Genomic DNA, 25444 nt, shown 5'->3' on the forward strand with positions numbered 1-25444 from the left:
CCTGAATGGTCAGTCCACCCCTGGTGTGCGGCGCTTGCTATTGTGAGCTGTGTCGGCAGCTGCTGGTGTAGCACCTGCCACACAGCATGCATACTTCAAAGTCTTGCAGGACTAATGGGAATGTTAATGGGAACTGAGTTCCTGTTGTGGAAAAAGTACAGGAACTCTGTTCCCATGCGTTCCCACAGGACTTGAGCCCTGCATGTTACCATGTGTTGGGTTAAGCCACGCCATTTATTTGAATGGCTGCCAATGCACCACAAAGGACCTAAAATCGGACCTGATGGGGCATGGTCAAGATGGCGACCTAGACGGACGTATGTGCTCGGAGCTCCGCATCTGGACAGCCCAATTATCCGTCTAAATAGGATCTAACTTGCAACTAAGGTGACTGTGTGTGCCTGTTTGTCTCCGGGCATGAGAAGGGGCAACTCAGGAGCACAGCGCAAGCGGAAGTCGGCTCACAACACCCCACCGTCTCCACGAGGCCTGCGTGAGCCACACTGCCTCAACATGGTGTCCCAAACGGATACCCGGGAGTCATATCGGGCTGCCAGACTACCCTGACCGCGAAGATAGAGCATATGCAAATGGAGGTAGGCCTGATTAGACGGGACATGGACAAATACCGTGACACACTGTCCGATGCGGAGGGTGGGGGATGCGGAGGACACGCTCAGGGCACATGGCGACTCCCGTCATACCCTGCAAGTTAAAATGAAGGCTATGGAGTCACGCGCGGAGGATCAAGAGAACAGGAACCGGAGGAATAACCTACCCCTGGTGGGTCTACCGGAGGGGGCCGAGGGGAGAGACCCTGTGACTTTTACCAAGCAACTACTACGATAGCTCCTACTGCAGGCTTCCTTCTCCCCCTACTTCACAATCGAATGGGCACACCGCATGCCTTCGGTCAGGGGCCCTCCGGGATCACAGCTGAGAACCCTTATTTTTCGGCTACTGAACTTTCATGACCAGGACCTGATCCTGCGGGAGGCGAGGAAGGTGGGGGAGCTACGATACTACAACGCTAAAGTAATGCTGTTCCCGGACTACTCGATGGAAACACAAAGGCGCACCTTTGACCAGGTTAAAACCCAGCTCCGCAGTAAAGGCCTAAAATACAATATGATGTTTCCAGCCCGCTTGTGGGTGGTGGATGGCGAAGCCACTAAGTTTTTTTACTTCCCCGGAGGAGGCCTCTCGCTGGATTGAATCCCTACCTTGAGACCGCCAACATTAGAACGGGAGGTCAGCTATGCTTTTTGGATTGCGTTTAACATCTGCACATTGACTGAAAACATGCTGGCTCTTTGCTTCCCCCCCTTACTTTTTTCTTCCTCTGATCCACCCGCTCCCTGCCTGAACTGTCCTACTGCTGTGGGACCGGACACACATACGGGCCCTAAAGAATCCTGGAGTCGCTGGGGCCGGGAGCTGTTGTCCACTTGGCCTGTGTCCCTGGTTATCCCCCCTGTGCCACCTCCTGCCCTATGCCCGGACGCAGACTCACCTTTCTGGGCCCCGTTGGGGTACCCTGTTGACACGTGGGGGCTGATGGATCTCCTTGGAAGGTACTGTTGCCGTAAGGGAACCCGTGATGGCTGCATTGGTTGCCCCCCTGCCGGACACTGTAACTAAGCAGACGCCCTTAGTGTATACTAAGTGAAAGATACATCCTTTTAGGTGGCGTGGACCACCTATCTATGGATCCCTTTATTACAATGTTACGTCCAGGACAATGGACATGCGGAGCCTCCTGCTCCTCTCCCAAGTTCTGGTGGGAAATAAGTCCCTAGTGTGTGCGGAGTGTAGCGCACAGCCCCCATAGGAGACTTTCCTATCACAAGGTTGTTTAGGTTTTGGTAAACAGACACCCAGTGCAATGTTTAGCAGGGTGTGGGGAGGGTTGGGATGGGTGTTTGAAGTTAGTTGGTTTTTTTGTTTTCTTCATGTTTGGATTTTCTATGTCAGACAGATATGTGTAGATGAATATGGGCTGCAGTCATTTATGTGTATGGCCTTTAAGCTTTATGGTGGGCTTGTATGGCGGCCTGTGCGTTGCCACTTACTTGATGTGGGTGCCGCTCTCTCAGGGCCCAGCCTGCATTGAATTACGTGTTACTTATTTTTGCCCTTCCTTATTATGGCCCCATTGAAGATCATTTCCTGGAATGTCCAGGGCCTGAATGATAAAATCAAGCGTTCCCTTGTGTTTGATTTTCTTAGGAAATACAACCCTCATATCTGTATTTTGCAGGAAACGCACCTGGTGGGAGGCAAAACCCTGAGCCTTAGACGTCCTTGGGTGGAGCGACACTTCCATGCCACTTACTCAGGATATTCCCGTGGGGTCAGTGTCTTGATACACAGGGCACTTAGTTTTGAACTTCTAGATGTTAGGCTGGACCCTGGGGGAAGGTATGTGATTGTACATGCATGCATAGAAACGGTTAAAATGGTGGTGGGTCTATATCTGCCCCCGCCAGCCGACATGTCCCTTCTCCATACTATTATCTCCATCTTGGCCAAGTACCCTACGGATAATGTCCTACTGGCAGGGGATTTCAATATGGCCCCAAATCCCTCCCTGGACAGACTGACACCTGACTCCACTACAGACTCAGAACTCTCTAGATGGGCGGTGTTGTTTGGTTTGGAGGATGTATGGAGATGGCGATACCCTACGGAGTGGTCCTACACTTGCCACTCTCACTCACGTAACACACTGTCTCCTATAGACCTTGTGTTTGCTGGTGTCAGCTTGCTACCCAGGATTTGGGAGATACAGATCCTTCCTAGGGGTATCTCCGATCATTCCCCAATGTTATGCGGTTTACAGACGGTGACTCCCCCGACTGACCGATTGTGGCGCCTTTCCAGATTTTGGATTACCAATCCCACTATGGAGGTCGAAATGGCCATTAAAATTAAACAATACTGGACTTTGAATGCTGGCACTTCCTCACCGGGGATTGAGTGGGATGCCTTTAAGGCCTTTATTAGGGGCTGTTATCTTTCCTCTATAGCTCGAGAATGCAAAAATGATCAGATTGCGGTTGAGGAAGCGGAAGCTAGGGCCCACTCACTGGAATCCCATTATGCCCTTACAGCCAACCCTATAACGGGGCAGGACATGAGGGTGGCATATAGGGAGGTAATGCTGCTGATAGTGGCTAAGGCACGCAAAACACAGCTGGCCCAAACCCACCGAATATTCGAGCAAGGGGAAAAAACAGGTAGGCTCCTGGCATGGATAGCCAAAGAACAAGCTCCGACCTGCACTATAGCTCGCATTCAGGCCGCTGACGGCGCGATACTGACGGACCCCATTGACATAAATAGCTGCTTTGCCAACTTCTATTCTGGACTGTACTCCTCCAGGGTGGAGTACTCTGATGGGGAGTTATCGGGCCTCCTTGATGAAGTGAAGTTCCCGACTCTTGTCCCAGCTGCAAGGGAGGCTTTGGACCAGCCGTTCACACTGGAGGAGGCACAGTTGGCAATGAGGTCCCTGCAGGCGGGTAAGGCTCCGGGTACGGATGGTTTCCCACCCGAATTTTACAAACAGTATGCGGAGGAGGTGACCCCAAGGCTGCTCAACATGTATTCTAAAACACTGAGGGGGGGGGGAGTCCTCCCCCCATCCTTTGCACAAGCCATAATTGTGGTAATCCCCAAGCCAGGGAAAGACCCCCAACTGTGCTCATCCTATAGGCCTATCTCACTCCTCAACTCTGATGCCAAAATATTGACCAAGGTTCTTGCTAGGCGCCTTAATGAAGTGATCCTCATCCTAATACATGAGGACCAGTCGGGCTTTATGCCCAGAAAGGGTACAGATATCAATCTTAGGAGACTGTATGCGGTCTTGGCCTCGGGGTGGAGACGAGGATGCTGCGGTAGTGGCCTCCCTGGATGCGGAAAAAGCTTTCGATTCTGTTGAATGGAACTATCTATGGGAGGTCCTCCGCAGGTTTGGTTTTGGTTCCGTCTTCATCTCCTGGGTTGAGGCTGTGTACAGATCTCCGACAGCCAGGGTACGTACAGGCAATATTCTATCCCCACCTTTTCCCCTGACCAGAGGAACGAGACAAGGCTGCCCGCTATCATCTGGGCTATTTGCACTTGCGATAGAACCCATGGCCATCCTTATTAGATTCACTCCCCGAATTAAAGGCATAGAAATAGGCCCCCTCCACGAAAAGGTGTCATTGCACACGGATGACACATTGCTTTACCTCAAGGATGATGGCGTTTCCCTACAGCAGGCATTGGAGGTCATAGTTAGGTATGGGCGGTACTCAGGAGTATGTATAAACTGGGGAAAGTCTATACTATTCCCACTCCACTCGGGCAATGCCCCGGCCACCACAGCTGAACAGCTCAAGTGGGTATCCCAGTTCAGGTACCTGGGGGTGGAGATACACAGGGACCTCCGTAGGTTTATTGACCTTAACCTGTCCCCGGTGGTGTCCCAGGTAGTCCAGAGATGTGTGGCATGGAAGTCCCTTCCTTTGACCCTTGTAGGCCACGTGAACCTGGTCAAGATGTCCATCCTCCCTAGGTTCAGCTATCTATTTAGACAGACACCTGTTCCCATACCTAATGCCTTCAGCTATCTATTTAGACAGACACCTGTTCCCATACCTAATGCCTTTTTTAGGAAACTATACGGTATTATTGTCTCCTTTATCTGGAACGGTAGGGTCCCAAGGATAGTGAAAACCACTCTACAGCTCCCAGTTACGCTCAGGGGTCTGGCACTTCCGTGCTTGCTGAAGTATTACTGGGCGGCGGTTTTAGTGACACTTAAGTGGTGGCTGCCGGAGGAACCTGCTAACCCGGCGTCCACGGTTGAGGCTGCACTGCTGGGCTCCTACTCAAAACTGAGAAACCTCTTACATAGAGGCCCCCGTTCTAACCCCAAGATAACCACCCCTATGAAAACAACCCTTAAAGTGTGGGACACAGTGAGTGGAAGATTTGGCGAACGCAATACATGGTCTCCTGCGATGCCGCTGTGGGGTAACCCAAAGCTCCTGCATTTCCGCTCTGTTCCAGATCCCGTGGCTTGGGCTAGATATGAGATCATGACCCTGGGGGATATACTGTCCCAGGGCCAGTTGGCTTCCTTTGACACTCTGAAAGGTGACAGGGGGCTCCCGAATCAAATGTTCTTCAGGTACCTCCAGCTACGACATGCCTTCCGTTCCCAATTCCCAGACCAGATTACCCTACAGATGTCAGACCTGGAGGCTGAGCTACGATCCCCAGACTGTAGCAGAACGCTATCAAATATCTATAATAGACTGGCTTTATTAGGCAGGTCCGGGGTTGGTGGTCTGCTCTCGCCCAATTGAAATTCCTGCACCGCGCTTATACTCCCTGGTGCGCCTAGCCAAAATATACCCAGACAAGAAGACTAACTGCCCCAAATGCGGCTCCAAGGGAGCGGATTTCTTCCACACTGTGTGGACCTGTCCCAAAATAAGAGACTTCTGGGAAGAGGTTCTGAGGGATATCAACTCTATAGGGAGGCTAAACGTTCCGAATCGTCCTATCCCCCTGCTTCTGGGCATTTGTGACAATGTGGAGGCCCCCCAGAGGAAAAAACTATTTGTGTTTTATTCTACACTATACGCAAGGAAGGCAATTCTCCTCCAATGGAATCAGGCTCAACCCCCCAATAGGAAATTGTGTCTCTCTCTTGTTAATGCAGCATTGCCTCTCTATAAATTAACATACTTGGGGAGGAACTGCCCAAAGAAATTAGAAAAAATATGGGCGGACTGGGTGGAGGCGAGACATCTAACCCTTGAGTACTAACTGTGAACACCTCGTAGGTGTTTGACATGTCAGTGTTGATAACCCATCGTCCCCCCCTTAGCACATTCCTTATGCAAAATATGGGACTAATCCCCTGTTTAATACTCTCAGAAAGGGAAAATTGGTACACAAACTCACTGCTTTTTGGGAAAAAATGTATCTCTAGATTGTTAGATGTATTCATGTATGCTGTCTGTCTAAATGTATTACACCCTGATTTGTAATATGTTTGTCTGTTCAAAATAAATAAACTACATGTTAAAGAAAAAAATAAATAAATCGGACCTGCACTATTGTTTTCCATCTCTGTGCAGCACACTGCACGGTAGTGTGTTACTGGGTTTCAAGTTGAGCTGCGATGCAGGTGCTTTGGAGGTGCCTGCCTTTAAACCTTTAAAGTTTTTTAGTTTAACACAATGGGGTTGAATTACTAAAGGGAAAAAGACTCTGCAAGTGCAGTTGCTCCAGAGCTTAGTAAATGAGCAAAATCTCAGCTGACTTCTATCATCCAATCATGTAGAAGCAAAAATGCTGTTTTTATTTTCCTTGCATGTGATTGGGTACTCTTTGCAAAGTTAAGCCTTACCTCATTTACTAAGCTCTGGAGCAACTGCACTTGCAGAGGGAAACTGCACTTTGCAAAGTGCACAGTCTATTTGCTTTTAGCAAATTAACCCCATTGAGTACTATAGAAATAAACTTTCCCCAGTAAATTATTTGTTAAAATCCTTACCCCAGCACTCCACAGCAGGTTACATTTGATGCTGCTTGCTCCTGCTTACTGAGTGCTGCTTCACAGGAAAGGTTTAAAGTGGTTATAAAGTCAATAATTTTTTTACGATTGCCTGCATTAAGGTAGAAAATGTCCCGCTACTTGTATCACCTACTCCTCACCTCCCTAAATACCTACCCGAGTCCTATCTTGACCCAGTGCTGTGCCCATCTCCAGAGGTGCTGGTCTCTGTTCCTAAAAAAAGTAAACATGATTCGCAGTGTATTGGTAAATAAAAAAGTCTCATCACATGAAGTACCGTGATCAAGTATAGCACTGGTTTGTAGTAATTCCATCACAGTACATACATTGTATATATATATATATATATATATATATATATATATATATATATATATATATATACACACATATAAAGTTAAATATATCAAAACGTGTGAATAAAAAGATTGCATCTTGAAATCTTGACGCATTTCGTGAGTCAGCGCTCACTTCTTCAGGAGTAATTGCAATTAGCAATATATATCTGTAAAGTAGGGACGCCATGAGGGATGTAATACTCACAAATCAGGTAAGATGAAGTATACATGGCAAAGATTTCCAATAAGTGATCGCCAGGAACGTCTGGTAAGGGAGCTGTGAGAGTATGACCCGTGAGGCCCCAAAAGGGCAAATCAAGGTGGATGCAGCATATGTGCAATGGAGCTGTATTTATCCAAAGATATCGACCAGAGTAATCGCTGTGAAGTAGAAAATGTGTGCTAAGTTATTGGGGTAATCTGGGTCCAACTGGGATGATAGGTGCAATGGTAAAAATAATAATCAGCTGATCTCCCTTATGTTATCCTAGCACTATTTCACCAGCACAATTTTAGTCTTTCTTTTCACCATTCTGGAGTTATTATTTTACCCTTGCACTTATCATGTATTCATAGGGGGTTATTTACAAAAGACAAATCCACTTTGTACTGCAAGTGTACTTGGAAGTGCAATCGCTCTAAAGCTAAGGGGTAGATCTGAAATGAGTGGAAAGTCTGCTGATTTTATCATCCATTCATGTGCAAGCTAAAATGCTGTTTTTATTTTCCTTGCATGACCCCCTCGGATTTACAGCGACTTTACTTCCAAGTATTTCCCTTTGTTTATATATAAAGTTATTTACTGTCAGATGACAAGCCAAGAACAACACTGGCTGGTTGTAGCTAGTACCAGTGGTGGCTGGTGCTCAAAATTTTTGGGGTGACGCAAAGAAACTCAAAAATTACAAAAAAACACCATCAATTGCTGCTGTGCCCATCAAACGCAGCCGCTGTGCCCATCAATTGCAGCCATTGTGCCCATCAATTGCAGCCAGTGTGCCCATCAAATGCCGCCACTGTGCCCATCAAATGCCACCACTGTGCCCATAAAACGCTGCCACTGTGCCCATAAAACGCTGCCACTGTGCCCATAAAATGCTGCCACTGTGCCATCAAATTCTGCCACTGTGCCATCAAATTCTGCCACTGTGCCCATCAAACGCAGCCACCTTGCCTATCAAACGCAGCCACTGTGCCTATCAAATGCAGCCACTGTACCCATCAAATCATCCCACTGTGCCATCGAATGCTGCCACGGTGCCCATAGAATGCTGCCACTGTACCCTTCAAATTCTGCCACTGTGCCTTCAAATGCTGCCACTGTGCCATCAAATGCTGCCACTGTGACCCTCCCTACCACCTGTCTGCCCGGCACTTACCCTGTCTCGGTGGGGCAGCAGGTGACGGCGGCGAGCGGTGTCCTTCATGCGTCTCTTCCCATCCTCTCCTCCCGATAGGCGTCCAATCACAGTGCCTGTCATTTCAGCCAATCAGGTGATGGGTAACAGACCCGAGCAACTGATTGGCGGAGACGGTTCATTCGCTGTTCTAACACACCTGGGTAAAATGCAAGCGCCAAGCATGGCGCTCACAGGTCACCTTTTTTGACGCCTATTAAAACCTATGGCTCTAATTAGGTGCTTCAAAAAAAAAAAACGCCACTGCATGAATCTATCCATTGGTCATAGAGGGGGTGGCGCCCGTGCAACATAATTGACGCACCGTCACTGGCCAGTACATTGGGGCAAATATGTAATCAACTATGATGGGCAATAAACAATTCAATTATCCTTGAACTTCACTACCCTAGTGGGATTTGTCTCTAATTTAATGATGATAAACAGGAGGAGGCTTCTGTCCTTTTCTTCATAGAACAGGGAGCCACCATCACCTGCTACTGCAAGGATTAGTCAATAATTTGGAAAATCTATCTGTGTATTAAAGCGGAGGTCCACCCTAAAATGGACCTTCCGCTCATCGGAATCCTCCCCCCCTCCGGCGCCACAATTGGCACCTTTCAGGGGGGAGGGGGGTGCAGTTACCTGGATAATCCAGGTAACTGCACCCACTTCCGGGATAGCTCTCTACGGAAAGGGGCGTAGATTACGCCCCTTTCCGCAAGTGCCCGCCCCTTTCCGCAAGTGCCCCGCTGCCTGCTGGGAAAACACAGATCCCAGAGGCAGCGGGGACCGTCCTTATTGCGCAGCGCGGCTCGCGCATGCGCAGTAGGGAACCGGGAAATGAAGCCGAAAGGCTCCATTTCCTGATTCCCATACCCAAGATGGCGGCGGCAGCACCCGAGAAACGATCTACAGATCGGCTTCGGGTGCCGACATCGCGGGCGCGCTGGACAGGTAAGTGTCACTATTTTAAAAGTCAGCAGCTGCAGTATTTGTAGCTGCTGGCTTTTTAAAAAAAAAAAAAAAACGCGGAGTCCCGGCGGACTCCCGCTTTAAATTAAAATTTTTAAAAACAGTTTTATTGCAAAGCTATTAGCGGCAAGCGAGTGTTTGCTTGGAAATGGCACAGACTAAATAGCCTGGAGAAATTCTCTGTGAAGTTGTTTTGTAGATTCGTCATCACAGCCGCAAACATTCTAAAGGCTTCAATAAATTTTAAACATCCCGGAATACTGCAGTGTCAATGCCATGGCTTGTTTTGAACACCAGATACCGTCAGAGAGCTCTGTATCAGTAAAACAGCGGATCTGGAGTTTTACATATTAAAACAGAACTTCAGTCATTTTTAATCTTTTCATCTGTTAAACCTTCTCTTCTTGTTGTTTTAAAAAAAAATTTTGCCAGTAAATACCTTATACAGCCCACTTCCTGTTTCTTGTCTGGTCATTAGCCTAGGCTTATGACACCATGCACAGTTCTCTCTCTCTCAGTTTGCCAGGAAAGGAGGGGGCGGTGTAGTGTCATATTTTGCTGCCTATCACAGGATGCTGCGGAAGTGACGTTGCCGCCAGAAATTGCGTACTGCGCATGCGCGATGCGTTCCAAACACTCGCGCCGTGCGTTCCAACATAGTTTCGGCAATACAGTTCAGCGAAACCATCACATAATGTTACGGAAGTGATGTTACACATAACACAAACACTGGGCCCTGCGTTACAACACTAATACTTCCCTTGTTACCTAGTAGGTTTTGCATTGCTGGGACTTGTAGTGCCTATCCTGAGCTACATGCTTCAATGTTCAGTGTCCTCATCCCTATCCGCAAGCTTCAATGTTCAGTGTCCTCATCCTTATCCCCGAGCTTCAATGTTCAGTGTCCTCATCCCCGAGCTTCAATGTTCAGTGTCCTCATCCTTATCCCCCAGCTTCAATGTTTAGTGTCCTCATCCCTATCCGCGAGCTTCAATGTTCAGTGTCCTCATCCCTATCCCCCTGCTTCAATGTTCAGTGTCCTCATCCTTATCCCTGTGCTTCAATGTTCAGTGTCCTCATCCTTATCCCCGAGCTTCAATGTTTAGTGTCCTCAGCCCTATCCCCATGCTTCAATGTTCAGTGTCCTCATCCTTATCCCCGAGCTTCAATGTTCAGTGTCCTCATCCCTATCCGCGAGCTTCAATGTTCAGTGTCCTCATCCCTATCCGCGAGCTTCAATGTTCAGTGTCCTCATCCCTATCCCCGAGCTTCAATGTTCAGTGTCCTCATCCTTATCCCCGAGCTTAAATGTTCAGTGTCCTCATCGAAGCAGGGGGATAAGGATGAGGACACTGAACATTGAAGCTTGTGGATAGGGATGAGGACACTGAACATTGAAGCTCGCGGATAGGGATGAGGACACTGAACATTGAAGCTCGGGGATAAGGATGAGGACACTGAACATTGAAGCTTGCGGATAGGGATGAGGACACTGAACATTGAAGCTCAGGGATAAGGATGAGGACACTGAACATTGAAGCTCGGGGATAGGGATGAGGACACTGAACATTGAAGCATGTAGCTCAGGATAGGCACTACAAGTCCCAGCAATGCAAAACCTACTAGGTAACAAGGGAAGTATTAGTGTTGTAACGAACGGCCCAGTGTTTGTGTTGTCTGTAACATCACTTCCGTAACATTATGTGATGGTTTCGCTGAACTGTATTGCCGAAACTATGTTGGAACGCACGGCGCGAGTGTTTGGAATGCATCGCGCATGCGCAGTACGCAATTTCTGGCGGCAACGTCACTTCCGCAGCATCCTGTGATAGGCAGCAAAATGTGACACTACAGGGGGTATTAGTCACAAGAGGGCCAATGAGAGTTGCAGAGCTGGAGGTGTGCCTCTGTGTGTCTGTGTAAATCCAGGAAGTAAACAGGCAGCAGCTTCAGCTGCCCACAGTTAAAATGGCTGCAGCCAGACTCAGTGGAGGGAGATTTCTGCAGCATATTTGGCAAGTACGGAATCACAGTATGTATAAAATAATATTCAAAGTGGTTGGAGGGAAGCTTCAGAATGGCAAAGATGTTTTTATTACAAATTATGTGAGCAGACTGCAGTTCCTCTCTAAAGAAGAAATTTGCTACAGGTTTTTTTTTCCAGTTATAAAAGAAAAATACCACAATTCTTTGAAAATATTCCATTATTGGATCCCTACTGCTTTTAATAAAGGTTTCCTTTAAGCACCTGTGCACATTATCACATTGCAGTAACTTGTAAAATAAAAGTTTGTACCACAATGCACCAGCAGTGGATTCATTGTTTCATGGATGCCGTGCTATGTTTAATTCATGCTCCCCTGGTGTAAGTTTATTGGGGTCATACATAAGGGTTCGTTTTCTGACATGGGTTTGTGAAACAGTGGAAGGCAGCATGCAAATTTTGATTTGAATCTTACGCAGTGGTATACTCATTGCAAATTATTCATATGAGGGTGACAGATATTGTTCATGCAATATTTCCTGACAATATATGCATTGTGTTACATTACAAGCATTGTGGTGCTTTGGGTGTGTTCATTCTGAATGACACTGTGACATTTCAGCTGTGCTGAACATCTGACAGGTATTCCAATCCCTCTCCAATCTATCCAGTATGAGAAAAAACTGTATGTGTGAAACACTCAGGTGAGAATGGGGTCTTAATGGCACCGCTGTGTGTCTGCTAAAGGGCAGCGTGATTCTGTGCAGGTCGGGAAAGTGGGAAATTTTGCACGTGTTGCTGACATGTAAAGATGTGAACCTAGCCTTTGGACTCTCATGCACATATAGCGTTCAGGAGGATTTTTTTTTTTTTTTTTTACTGGTCTAAATGCAGCCTATTTAGTCCGATGGGCCTGCACACAGGTGTGTAAACGTGCGCTGCAAATAAATCAGTAAAAAATGCCACACTGTGTTGATTAAAGAAAGCTAGAAGACTTTTTATGTGTGTACACGCACGTATGTGCAAATACGCGCAATACTATACAGCCCATCCGCACATATTTTTCTGCAAGGAGTTTCTGATGTTCCTACACCAGTACCGTGTGCAAGAAAACTAAGGCTGGGTTCACACCGCTGCGGCAGCGAGAACCAGATGTGATTCGCACCGCACTGCAGTGCAAATCACATCCGATCTCTGTGCGATGCGAGTTCAGCCATACAGATAGTATGGCTGAATTCGCATCGCACCGGCCGCAAACTCGCACGGGACCCTTTTTTTGGTCCCCAGCAGAATCGGATCGCATGGGTGTTCACACCATGCGATCCGATTCCTGTCCGAGTTTGCAGATCGCACTGCGATATGCGAACTGATCTTGGGGTGTCATTAACATTTCACTGACACTCCCAGCAGTCCGCATAGGGCAGTGTGAACTGCTGGCGGGAGGCATGCGATGCGGGAAAACGCAGCGGATTCATGGCGTTCCCGCATCGCTTCAGTGTGAACTCAGCCTAAGGCTGCATTCACACCTGAGCGTAGCGTTTTCAAGAGTTTTTTGCGGCGTTTTTTACCGCGATTTGCTGCGTTTTTTATCGCGATTCGCAGTGTTTTTTACCCCGATTTGCCGTGAATTTGTGCAGGGCAAAAGGTCACCAATGTTAAAAGAAGAAAAACGCCCAAATCAGCCCGATTCGCACAACAAAAAAGGGTCCGGAACTTGTTTGAGCTTCAGGCGTAGGGCTTCAGGCGACTTGGAGTGGAGATGTGAACCATCTCCATTGAGAATAATGGATTTTTTCCCCTCCAGCGTTTTGTAGCTTCAGGCGTCAAGCTACAAAACGCTCAGGTGTGAATGGGGTCTTAATGCACAAAAGAGCAGAGCAAATGTAACATTATTAAAATAACAATTACTTTCACACAGGGCTTTGATTCCACCCTCTACCCACCTCCAAGCACCGTCCCTTGATTCCACCCTCTACCCACCTCCAAGCACCGTCCCTTGATTCCACCCTCTACCCACCTCCAAGCACCGTCCCTTGATTCCACCCTCTACCCACCTCCAAGCACCCTCCCTCGATTCCACCCTCTACCCACCTCCAAGCACCCTCCCTCGATTCCACCCTCTACCCACCTCCAAGCACCGTCCCTTGATTCCACCCTCTACCCACCTCCAAGCACTGTCCCTCGATTCCACCCTCTACCCACCTCCAAGCACCGTCCCTTGATTCCACCCTCTACCCACCTCCAAGCACCATCCCTCGATTCCACCCTCTACCCACCTCCAAGCACCGTCCCTCGATTCCACCCTCTACCCACCTCCAAGCACCATCTCTTGATTCCACCCTCTACCCACCTCCAAGCACCGTCCCTTGATTCCACCCTCTACCCACCTCCAAGCACCGTCCCTTGATTCCACCCTCTACCCACCTCCAAGCACCGTCCCTTGATTCCACCCTCTACCCACCTCCAAGCACCGTCCCTTGATTCCACCCTCTACCCACCTCCAAGCATCGTCCCTTGATTCCACCCTCTACCCACCTCCAAGCACCGTCCCTTGATTCCGCCCTCTACCCACCTCCAAGCACCGTCCCTTGATTCCACCCCCTACAAGCACCGTCCCTTGATTCCACCCCCTACCCACCTCCAAGCACCGTCCCTTGATTCCACCCCCTACCCCCCTCTAAGCACCATCCCTTGATTCCACCCCCTACCCACCTCTAAGCACCATCCCTTGATTCCACCCCCTACCCACCTCCAAGCACCGTCCCTTGATTCCACCCCCTACCCACCTCCAACCACCTCCAAGCACCATCCCTTGATTCCACCCCCTACCCACCTCTAAGCACCATCCCTTGATTCCACCCCCTACCCACCTCTAAGCACAATCCCTTGATTCCACCCCCTACCCACCTACAAGCACCGTCACTTGATTGCACCCCCTACCCACCTATAAGTACCGTCCCTTGATTCCACCCCCTATCCACCTCCCAGTACTGCTCCAAGTATAATTTTCAAAATAATGTGTATGGAATTTGTTCTTGTCTAATAACAAGAAAAGCAGTAAAAATAGATGCACTGGAGTCAGCAATAGACCCCACCCCAGTAATAATAGATCCTCCCAAGCAACAATAGATTCCCCTCCCACCAATAATAGACCCCACCCCAGCAACAATAGATCCCTCACTCAACAATAGACTCCCCAGCAACAATGGTCTCCATCCCAGTAACAATAGTCCCCCCTCAGCAACAATAGACCCCACCTCAGCAACAATAGTTATCCACATAACAATAGACCCCCCAGACAGAAACAATGGACCAACCACAACAAAATACCACCCTTAGCAACAAAAGATCCACCCCAGCAACATTAGTCCCGACCCCCCCAAGCAGCATCAACAGATCTCCCAGCTGTCAGCATTAATAGACCCTCCAGCAGCCAGCAACAATAGAACTCTCCCTCAGCAGTAGATCCCTAAAAGCACTATAAGACCCCCTCCAGCAACAACAGATCCCCACAAGCAATAATAGACCATCACACAAAAACAGATCCCCACCAGTGAAGATAAATTACATACATTTGGTGTTGGAGCTGCATTCCCCCACATTCCTGCTGAAAAAAAAAGCCCTGCTTTCACATAAGCGGTTTTTATTTATAGATCTGAATGCAGCTGCACGGTTCTCAATGGAGGTATTCTCACAGGTGTGTAAACTTGTGCTGTGTGCAGATGGAAAAAAAAAACAGGCTGCTCCTGATGATAGTACATCGAAAAAACATGTAGGGCAGAGCCCAGTGGCATACTTAGCATATTGGGCAACCGGGGCTGGTCATTTTTTTGCACCCCCCTCCCAAGAAAAATGGTATGTGACAATATAGCCGCGCCACGCCAAAACTGTGGGTGTGGTCAGATTGCATCAATAGTGGGGGGGGGGGCTTAAAGGGCCATATGCTTTAATGACTGTGCCACAAGTGAGTATGTAGCAGACAGTACAAACCTCAGTATACTCATTTTAAAAACAAAAACTGTTCTATTACATATCCTTTACTACACACAGCTAACCTTAAAGTGATTGTGAAGAATTGTGTGTTTTTTTGTTTTTTCTAAATAATAAACATGATATACTTACCTGCTCTGTGTAATGGTTTTGCACAGAGAAGCCCAGATCCTCCTCTTCTCAGGTCCCTCGGCGGGTGGGCACAGATGAGCTTGGGGCAATCTCCTTGATCAGAACCAATGTCCCTCTCAAAGCCGGCTTTGTTTACACCACATGATTAGCTGTCATTGGCTGACAGCTGATCACATGGTAAGGGGTTGGGATCGAGCCCTTACTCCAATGTGTTATCCAGCGAGTCTCATTGTCTCGCTGATCACTGGGCGCACGCAGGCCGCTCGAGCACAGGAGGACGTCAATAGAAATCTCCCGACAAAGCAGGTCTGCTCTGTAGCTGTCATTTGGCTATAGCACAGATCTGAACAAGTTAATATGTAAACATATGAGATCATCTTTCATCGCTGGCTTTCCCTCCTCACACAGACAGCGTGTGACAGGTTTATCTTCCATCCAAAATCCACTAGTGTTGTCAACAGGATATTCCTGTGTTCCAATAACTGGGTTGGGTCCTTCGCCAGGAGTAGAAGGTCGTCCAGATAGTGATACACCCGGAGCCCCAATTCTCTCAGAGGTGCTATGATGGCAATCAGGGTCTTTGTAAAGACTCTTGGTGACGTGCAGAGGCCAAATGGAAGGCTCTGAAATTGGATATGTACTTGCCCCACCGCGAATCTCAGGTATTTCTGGAACGTAGGGAGTATGGGTATGTGTAAGTAAGCGTCTTGCAGGTCTATTGACAACATCCAATCCTTGGGAGGTTTGTTTAGGAAAGACCAGAAGTGACCGTGTTTGACTGTTGCAACTACCCAAGGATCCCTGCATTTTTGTTCCCAAATCTTTGAGAACTGTTTCAACCTGGCCCCCACAGGGATCACTTGGGCTGGCCTGGCGTCAAAAGGATTTTGATGGATCCTGTGGGGTGGGTACTGGCCTCTGCCTCCTGGACTTAAGAAACGTAGACTGTGTGCTTTTCCAGTTGTGCCTGAAGCCTTTCCCTTGTCTGGATTGAAGGTAGTCCCTATTTTTGGAGTATTGGAACCTTGGTGCGGATGATCTGAAACGTCTGGATCGCCTGTCTTGGGGAAGTAGGCCTGACTTTCCGCCAGTGACCCGAGAGATGGCCTTGTCAAGTTTTTCCCCAAACAAGGCTCTACCGTCAAAAGGTATCTTGCACCAATTTTGCTTCAAGGCAACGTCCGCTGCCCATGGTTTTAGCCACAGTGCCCTTTTGGCCATTACTGTGTGAAGCATTGCCCTTGCGGAGCAACGAATCGAGTCGATGGCGGCCTCCCCAATGAAGTCAGCTGAGAGCTTCAGCTCATCCAATGCCTTGATTATATCTTCTTTAGAGATATCCTGTTGGATTGCCGACTCTATATTATCTGTCCAGACGCGTAATGCGTTGGACACTGATGTCAGGGCTATTGCAGGTTTACAGGCATTTCCTGCCATCTGATAAGCCTTCTTAAGGTCGAGGTCCATCCTCCTGTCCAGAGGGTCCTTGAAGGAAGTTGAATCTTCTAGGGGCAAAGTGACATTCTTGGCCAGCCTTACCACTGCGGCATCTACCACCGGAGGGCCCTCCAGCATTTTGGAATCTGCCTCAGAGAGAGGGTATAATTTTCCCAATCGATTGGTGGAAAGTCTTTTGTCTGTCCTCGCCCATTCTTCCTCGATCACTTCCCTGATTTCCTCCATAAGAGGGAAGAAGGAGATCTGGCGCTTAAGGAAGGGGAAGTATGATTTGGACTTCCTGACCTCCATGATGGAATCCTCCCAACCGATTGCTTGTTTGACAGCCTGCACATAAGGCTGGACCAAGGCGAAGGCAAAGCCAGAGGCATCTGCGTCATCTGAAGAATCCTCTGAAATGGCCATTTCGTCCTGATGCTTAGAGGAGGAGGGAGGGAACGGACGACCACCTGCACTCGTGGATGGTCCAGGAATGGAGGCCTCAGCCATCTGTTCCTGAGGAGGGGATGCCGGTTGTTGAGTCGGCATTGTGGCGACCAATTCTGCAAGGAAGTCTTTTACTGCCTTTTTGAGGAGATCTGCCACTTGAAGGCCCTCAGAATCTCTGTCCGCTGCATAGTCTCTAAGGCAATCTCGACAAATCAGTTTATCCGGAAGCGGAGTGCCTCCGCAGGCCTGACATCTAGTAGGTCTAGGTCTCGGGGAGCGCAAATGACGGCGCCTCTTGGCTGAATTTTTCCTGCCACTTCTGTAATGCCCATGTCTGGGCGACCTGTCCCTGCTGTGACAGGAATCATCATCATCATCTTTATATCGCCTTGAGGTCTTCTTAGGCGTCTTCTGGCGTACAGGACTGAAATACAAAAAGTACCGTCCTTAGTGCACTCTTTTTTTTTTTTTAACTTACCTGGGCGTAGGTCCTTACCTTGGGAGTAGAGTAGGATCTTGAGCGGGCGGCGAAAGGCTCATGTTAGGCGGCTTAGCAGAGGTAACGGCTAGGAAAGAGTGAGAGGAAAGGACGTCAACCGGTCTTGCGCTGATTCACGGAAAAAAAGGGAATTTGCCTGCATAAGTAACGACTTCCCCCCCCCCTGTTACTGTGTGCTGTGGTTTTTTTTTTTTTTTTTTTTAAACATCCATTTTTTTTTTTTTTTTTGGAGGCTCAGATGAAAAATAAATTTTTAAATAATTTAATAATTTAATAAATTAATAAATCAATAAATTAATACACTTTCAATGAACGAGTTATTCCTTCAGAGCTATACATATATATATTCGCATACTCACATGTTTAAGAAAACAAATGCATTAAGACATGCCTTACCTTAACAGGGGTGGGTATAACCTGGAACTCTAGAGTGTAATTCTCTTGTTGACCACAGGCATTTCACTTGTGCTGCTGGGGAAATAAATAGGAGGAGGGGGAGTGATGGCATGCTTGAGCTCCTCCCCTGACACTCTGAGGGCAAAAGGAACCATTCGCCCTCAGTCAAAATGGCCGTCGAATCCTCCGACGCTACCGCGTATGCGCCGAATGTCAAGACTGGCCGTCGAAACATACGACCCGCCGGCGCATGCGCAGACGACGGCGGGAACGCTGAACTATCATAAGATAACACAGACTCGCCGCGCGCGGCCCCTAGTGAGTCTAAGGATGACAAACGCACGTGGGAAAGGAAGGGGGACCTCCTAAAACTATGGGAACCAGGGGAACCAGAGCGCAAGAGAGAGAGAGAGAGAGAGAAAGGACAGGTGAGACTGGAGAGGAACAACAAGTCTCAGGAACAGAGCAAAGCTGCCACCTCTGCTGCCATAGACTGGAGCCTGAACGCCCATACTGCAGGTAAAGCTCTTACTTAAGAGACAAATTGCTTGTCCCAAAAGATCCTACAGAAGGGACTTCCAACCTTATAAGCACGTTTAGCTGCCCAAGAGAAGGAACTGCGTCCGGGAGAGGCTTGAACCCGGACGGACGCTGCCGAATGCAGAAGGTAAGGACGCCGACCAGGATTCACTGCCATGAGGTATGAGGAAAAAAAGGAGAATGCGGGGGCTGTACTAACCTTTTCTTTTATAATATTCACTAGTCCTGAGGGAGGAGCCAAGGCGGAGCTTGTCACAGGTATGCTGCCATGGAGGCACCAGGAAATTCGTTTTTTTTCCAAAATTTTCGTTATTTTTTCATTTATAGCACAAAAAAACCCAGAGGTGATCAAATACCACCAAAAGAAAGCTCTATTTGTGGGAAAAAAATGACAAAAAATTCATTTGGGTACAGTGTTGCATGACTGAGTAATTGTCATTCAAATTGTGAGAGCACCAAAAGCTGAAAATTGGTCTAGGCAGGAGGGGGGTTTAAGTGCCCAGTAGGCAAGTGGTTAATATATCAACAATTACAGATTATATTTTGATCTTTCTTATGTGTAAACTACCTGTATTGTACTTTTTTTAATATATGACAAAGCTTTTTGTACCACCTTTTTTACCAAATAAAAATAGTTTGTAAACAAAAAAAAAAAGAAAAACAGGAGGACAATTTTATGCAAGTTTTTAACTAATCATTACGCAGGAACTTTGGTGGAAAAAAAAACATGCATAACAAGATCAATACACATTTTTCCAGCTGCGTGAATGCAGCCTATAAACTCCATTCACAACTGAATGGGCAACATGATTCCCCTCTGACACCTGACCAGGGTTGTCAACTTCCCACAGCATTTTTTACTGATAAAACATGGAAAATTTATTGGCGGAGCACATTTTTTACTGGCAACAGAATTACAGAACTCCTATTGAAAACTAACACAGTGGGGGTTAATTACTAAAGGAAAATCTACTTTGCACTGAAAGTGCACTTAGAAGTAAAGCCGCTGTAGATTTGAGGGGGACATGCAAGGAAAATAAAAAACAGCATTTTAGCTTGCACATGATTGGATGATAAAATCAGCAGAGCTTCCCCTCATTTCAGATCTACCCCTTAGATTTAGGGTGACTGCACTTCCAAGTGCACTTGCAGTACAAAGTGGATTTGCCTTTCGTAAATAACTCCCAGTGAATATTTGAACAGTATAAACATGATTTGGTAACACTGACAAAGTAATTTGCTTGATTTGCACTTAAAAAGTCAACACAGCATGAAATTATCAGCCCCTGATATTTACTGGCAGTTGTAAAAAAAAAAAAAAAAAAAAATCACAGATTTTTACAAACTCTCAGTAAATTTACTGTCGGTTGGCAACCCTGCACTTGTCAAGGATCGGCTTTGGAACACATCAGAGCAGACGGTGTTGCCATAATCAATGAACAGAATCGCAGCAGGTCGCACCTCCTTACAATGATAGATCTCTGATGACGCCAGCAGACGCAGCTGGGTTACATTGAGGATTCTCTAACACCGGATGGCTAGGGGAGGCGCAGTGACGCCCGGTGGGGGGAGGTGGCTGCGGTGGCAGCACACGTGTGTGTGAGCAGCGATGAATGTGTAGTGACGTCACGCCTGCACAAGATGTGCTCTGCTACATTTCAAGGATGGGGGAAGCTCCAATCCATCAAACTCCACCTTCCCCACGGTGTGCCCTGACATAGGAACACAAAGAGATGCTGCATCCTCGTCGTATCCAGAGGCTGCAGCAAGCAGCAGGGGAGGCAGACCGGTCCTCCTGCATCTCCCAGCTACCCACGTCAGCAGAGCTCACTCCCATCCATCAGGGGGAGGCTCATGTTTATTAGTAAGAGATCATGCACTATGTGGAGGAGCAAAGGGGGAAGATGCATGAAAAAAGAAAGGCATGCCATGAATAATTACACTTTATAGGCACAAGCCCCCCCGATCCATCTCTGCATCACTTTCCAGCAATGACCAGCATGCCGATCTCAGTGCCTGCCTGCTGACTGGACTCGGTGTTGCCTGGGCTCCCCTTCGCCCATCCTTGCATCTCCATCTGACAAAATCTGTGCTGCAGCTGGAAAAAGTGCGAAAGCTGCGTTTATATTGCTGGATAGCCCCAGCCGCTGCGTCGTTTAGGGTGTACGATGGGCTGCGGAGGAAGCAGAGCCGACGCGATAGAACCTCGCTATTACGAGAGCTGGACGAGGGAGACGGAGTCCACCTGGTTGACCAGCACGGACACGGAAATCCCCCCGTCAGGACTGGGGCATGCGTGCCAGGAGGAGCACAGCTCAGCGGAGTCCGCCGTGAGGGACAAGAGAGGATCAGTTCACCCCGGTGAGACCAGTCACCCTGTCACCACCTCATCACCTCCATCTCCACCAACCAGATACTGATGTCATGCCATGTAACCTCATCCCGTGCCCATGAGCGACCCCCATATGCTGCTGTAGTTTGTGACTTTTATCTGTCAGGACTGCGCCTTATGTCTCTCGAAAATTTGTTGTACAAGCTACAGACTATGAGAATTGAATGTAATGTGCAAAAGCAAAGAGAATCTTGTTGTGCAATGAGCCCAACATTAGGAAAAGGAGATGTCCGGGGACTGGTCTTTGATACTTGGGGATATCCCTTGAAATCCAAGGCAGCTGACAATTTTTTTAGCTGATTTGTGTATTTTATCTGATCATTGATATCATTAATTGAGCTGATTTTGTGTTGGGGTGGGACTACAAGTACCAGCCTTAACTTGGAGATCCACCAGGCCACACACACATCAATTTTCAGGCAATTATGACCTCTGGTCAAAGGAATAGATTGGGTTTGGGTTTGTGTAAATATCTAAAAAATACAAAAAAAAGTCTAAATACTGTCATTCATCAGAGAGGCGTAAATCAGACTAACGTGTCCCAAAAGAGGAATGTTCCCGTATTAATGACTATGGGGGTTATTTACTAAAGGCAAATCCACTTGAAATTGCACTGAAAGTGCACTTGGAAGTAAAGTCCCTGTAGATCCGAGAGGGACATGCAAGGAAAATAAAAAACAGAATCTTAGCTTGCACATGATTGAATGATAAAATCAGCAGAGCTTCCCCTCATTTCAGATCTACCCCTTAGATTTAAAGTGAATGCACTTCCAAGTGCACTTGTAGTGCAAAGTGGATTTACCTTTCGTAAATAATCCCCCTATGTTCAATATGCAACATATGCATAGAAAAAAAAAAAAACATAGAAAAGTGCCTGCAGAAAAAAGACTAAGTGGTCCATCGAGTTTTTATTTTATATGTTTTCGGGTTTTTGTTTTTTTGTTTCTTTCATTAACTTTTTTGTCTGAGTATAGATCTATGCTTGTCCCAAGCATGCAATATACACTTAAGACCTGTACACATGATCAGATTTTTGAACGACCGTTCATCCGTTTTTTGTTGCATGCTAGTCTCATGTCAAAGAGGTTAATCACCATACGAAAATTCTCGTACGTCAGAAGTGATGTCTTGTGTTGAATCGTTTTGTATGTATTCTTTCATTTTTGAGCATGCGTAGTCTTGCTCTTACAATCTTTTTCGGACGAAAACCGTACTAATTAAACGAAAATTGGACGTTGAGTTCACATACAGCAAAAATGATATAGCCTGCACATCAGGATTTTTTCTTCTGAAAAGTCAGAATCGACATTTGAAAGGATCATACTAATGGTAAAAATATCGGGCGTCGTACGAAAATTCCCGTACGAATTTTGGATCGTGTGTACGGGGCTTAAGAAAATGTCTGTACGGCAAACGATCGGCCGATATTCTTATCACGTGTACCAGGTTTTAGGCTGGCCATATACTATACAACCTTCAACTATGTAGTGCCTAATTGCCTACAAGTGAAAGTGTTTAGATTTGACCTCATATTATATGGTTTTGGTAAATCTAAGGGAAAATTGTACAAGAAAATTGTATGATGTATGGCTAGCCAAAGTCAAGATGAAGTTAACACGTATATTGCTTATATAGAATACTGAGGATAGTCATTCATAATGGAACATTCTTTTTTTCAAAATTTTCGACACAAGTTAGTCTGATACAACTATTACAACCACTCTCCGAACAGATCCATACAATCTACCACTCACAGTTGCTATCAAACCGTGAACTGATTGAAACTATTGCTGACAGGTTTTCTAGAAATTTGTGATCATTTATGTGATTGGACATTGGTTGAAAGTAAATAAACTTGCCTGCCAATTGCAGTGTGTATGGTCAGCATTAGAATCAGACATCACCTGTTTTTTTTTTTTTATAGAGATACATATAATTTATTTTATTTATTTATTTTTATATGGCTTTAACTATGGTTTTCTTCACATTTGTCTTAAAGTGACCCTAAACTCTGGTTTAAAAAAGGTAATTATTACGTATGTAAGTAACTATGATAAGTCTGTATTCCTAACTGTTGACTCAACTTTCTTTGCTGTTGGAGAATAAGAATATTGTTTAGTGCGACTTTAAGAAAAATACTTTAGCAGCTATTTCCGATCTCCTTCTTGCTATTTGCCTGGCTGTCTCTGTTTTTAATATCTTTAAAAACTGAAGCAAGTATGTAGCAGGTTTAGTCCAAGCACCTGCTCTGTGTGATCATTCTGGGCTAGCATACAGTAAAAGGCAGTTCATAAGCATTGCAGCCAGGCAACTAGCATTTTCACAATAGTGTCAGCTTCTAGACAGGTTCGCTATTAACCATTGTGTTCATTTCTGCCAACATGGGAGATTGAAAACAATTTTGTTGGAGATAAACATCTGTTTACTTCGTATATCTTTTATTGAATTACATGTATTTAGAAGTTCTTACTAAAACAATTTTCTGTACTTTGAATATATTGAATTCAGCAATTGTTTTGGCAGACCAAAGAGATACTTTTACATTTATAATACAACTGCCTTTCAAGGGTTAGCTGTTGATTATAAAGATGTATTTTGAATTGCATTGCATTAAGCCCAGGTTCACATTGATGCGATTTGGAATGAAATTTGACATGTCAAATCACATGGCAAATTGGCAGCTGTTGCCGGCAATAGAACCGACTTTGCAGTGCCGCACCAACTCCCAAAAGTGGTTTCTTTTTGGTGACTTCGGGTACGATTTCAATTGACATCTGGGCAGGAACCCGCACAGATGTCTCTGAAATCGCCCCTGAAGTCGGACTGACATGCGGGTATGACATGGTGCGAGTTCAGCTGAACTCGCACCATTTCAGTCCCGCAGCAGTGTGAACCTATGCTAAAGCCATGATCGCAGCCTTGTGATTTGACACATGCGTCAACAAATGTGCACAGCTTCGTCATCGTTTTTAATAGAGCGATTTCACATTTGTGTAGCGTTGACGTGCATTGGTAAAAAAAAAGTCCCTTTGTCAGCATGTTTTTTTTTGTTTGTTTTTGTTTTTTTTATTAAATTCTTATTACATTTTTTACATTTAGGACAAACCATACAATACTGTACAAAAAGATATATAAAAACAAAGAAAAAAAATTAAAGAGTAGACTGTATATATACACTTTTACCTTTGCTCTTCTACCTTCAGTGCCGGTTCTATTGCGATGCGAGAACCCTGCGAATCAACTGCAGCTTCCTGCATCGCACACGCACGGCAGTTCACACTGCCATATGTAAACTGCTGGGAAGTGTCATTATATGTTAACGACACCCCCATTTCAGCTCACATATTGCACTGCAAACTGACAGTTCAGACATGAATCGGATCGCATATGTTTGAACACACATGCGATCCGATTCTGGTCCGAACAGGAAAAAGGGTCCTGTGCGTGTTTGGACCGAATGCGGCACAATATCAGCCATACTATCTGTATGGCTGACATCGCACCGCACAGACATTGCATGTAATGTGAACAGCAGTAGCACTGCAAAATACATACGATGTCTGGCATCGCAATAGTGTGAACCGGCACTAAATCACTTTTCTCAATTATATTGTTTATCTAATAAACCCTTCTATACAATATTTAGAACCCACATCCCCACCTCATCCAAACAATTAAAAAAAAAAAAAAAAAAAACACAAACAAGACCCAGCCAACCTAAAACACACACAAAAAAAAGTTAGCGTGTTGATGTGTTGTAGGTTTACTAATGGCAAAGGCAACACATAACAGGCGTTTTAAGCCTTTCCAGCATGTAAACCGACCCATCCCATAGCAATCTCAACTTGACTCATTATTTAAATTGTTGACAGAATCCAACAGAGTAAAACAAAAAGCATGAAAAGCCACATAAGTGTGCATAAAAAGAGTTCCAACATATACGAATCACACATAAAAATGCATAAAAAACACAGAAAGGTATGAACCCAGTTTTATTTAAATAAATCATTTCAGAATGTTCAGCTTCATGTCTCACTGCATACTGTTTTTTTCTGGGTCTGCTGAAAATTTCTAACTTGGAGATCCTGCCAGGAAAAGCACTTCCTGTTGCAGGCTGACAATACTAAGCCACTCAAAAGAGGATCAAGCGTAAGAACACACAGAATAATCACAGAAAACCAACCCCTTTAACTGAAACCACCCCATACACAGATGCACTGGTTTGAAATCAGTGCCCTGATGAGCTAGATGTAGGGTCATAGGGGGTTATTTACGAAAGGCAAATCCACTCTGCACTGCAAGTGCACTAAATCGCTCTCAATCTAAGGGGT

At 46.3% G+C, this 25444-nt stretch overlaps 1 protein-coding gene across 1 annotated transcript in view; it reads left to right on the plus strand.

The window, feature by feature from the left end:
* The first annotated feature begins 20311 nt into the window (after positions 1–20311).
* BAALC (BAALC binder of MAP3K1 and KLF4) overlaps positions 20312–25444 on the plus strand; it is a 160737-nt gene continuing 155604 nt past the window's right edge. The window contains exon 1 of the mRNA XM_077493140.1: positions 20312–21082. Coding sequence (XP_077349266.1) covers positions 20890–21082 — 193 coding nt within the window. The 5' untranslated portion in view covers positions 20312–20889. The remainder of the gene's footprint in view (positions 21083–25444) is intronic.

Source organism: Lithobates pipiens, unplaced genomic scaffold (genome assembly GCF_037356315.1).
Source record: "Lithobates pipiens isolate NorthernLeopardFrog02 unplaced genomic scaffold, aLitPip1_a1.2 Scaffold_19, whole genome shotgun sequence".
Classification (NCBI taxonomy): domain Eukaryota; kingdom Metazoa; phylum Chordata; class Amphibia; order Anura; family Ranidae; genus Lithobates; species Lithobates pipiens.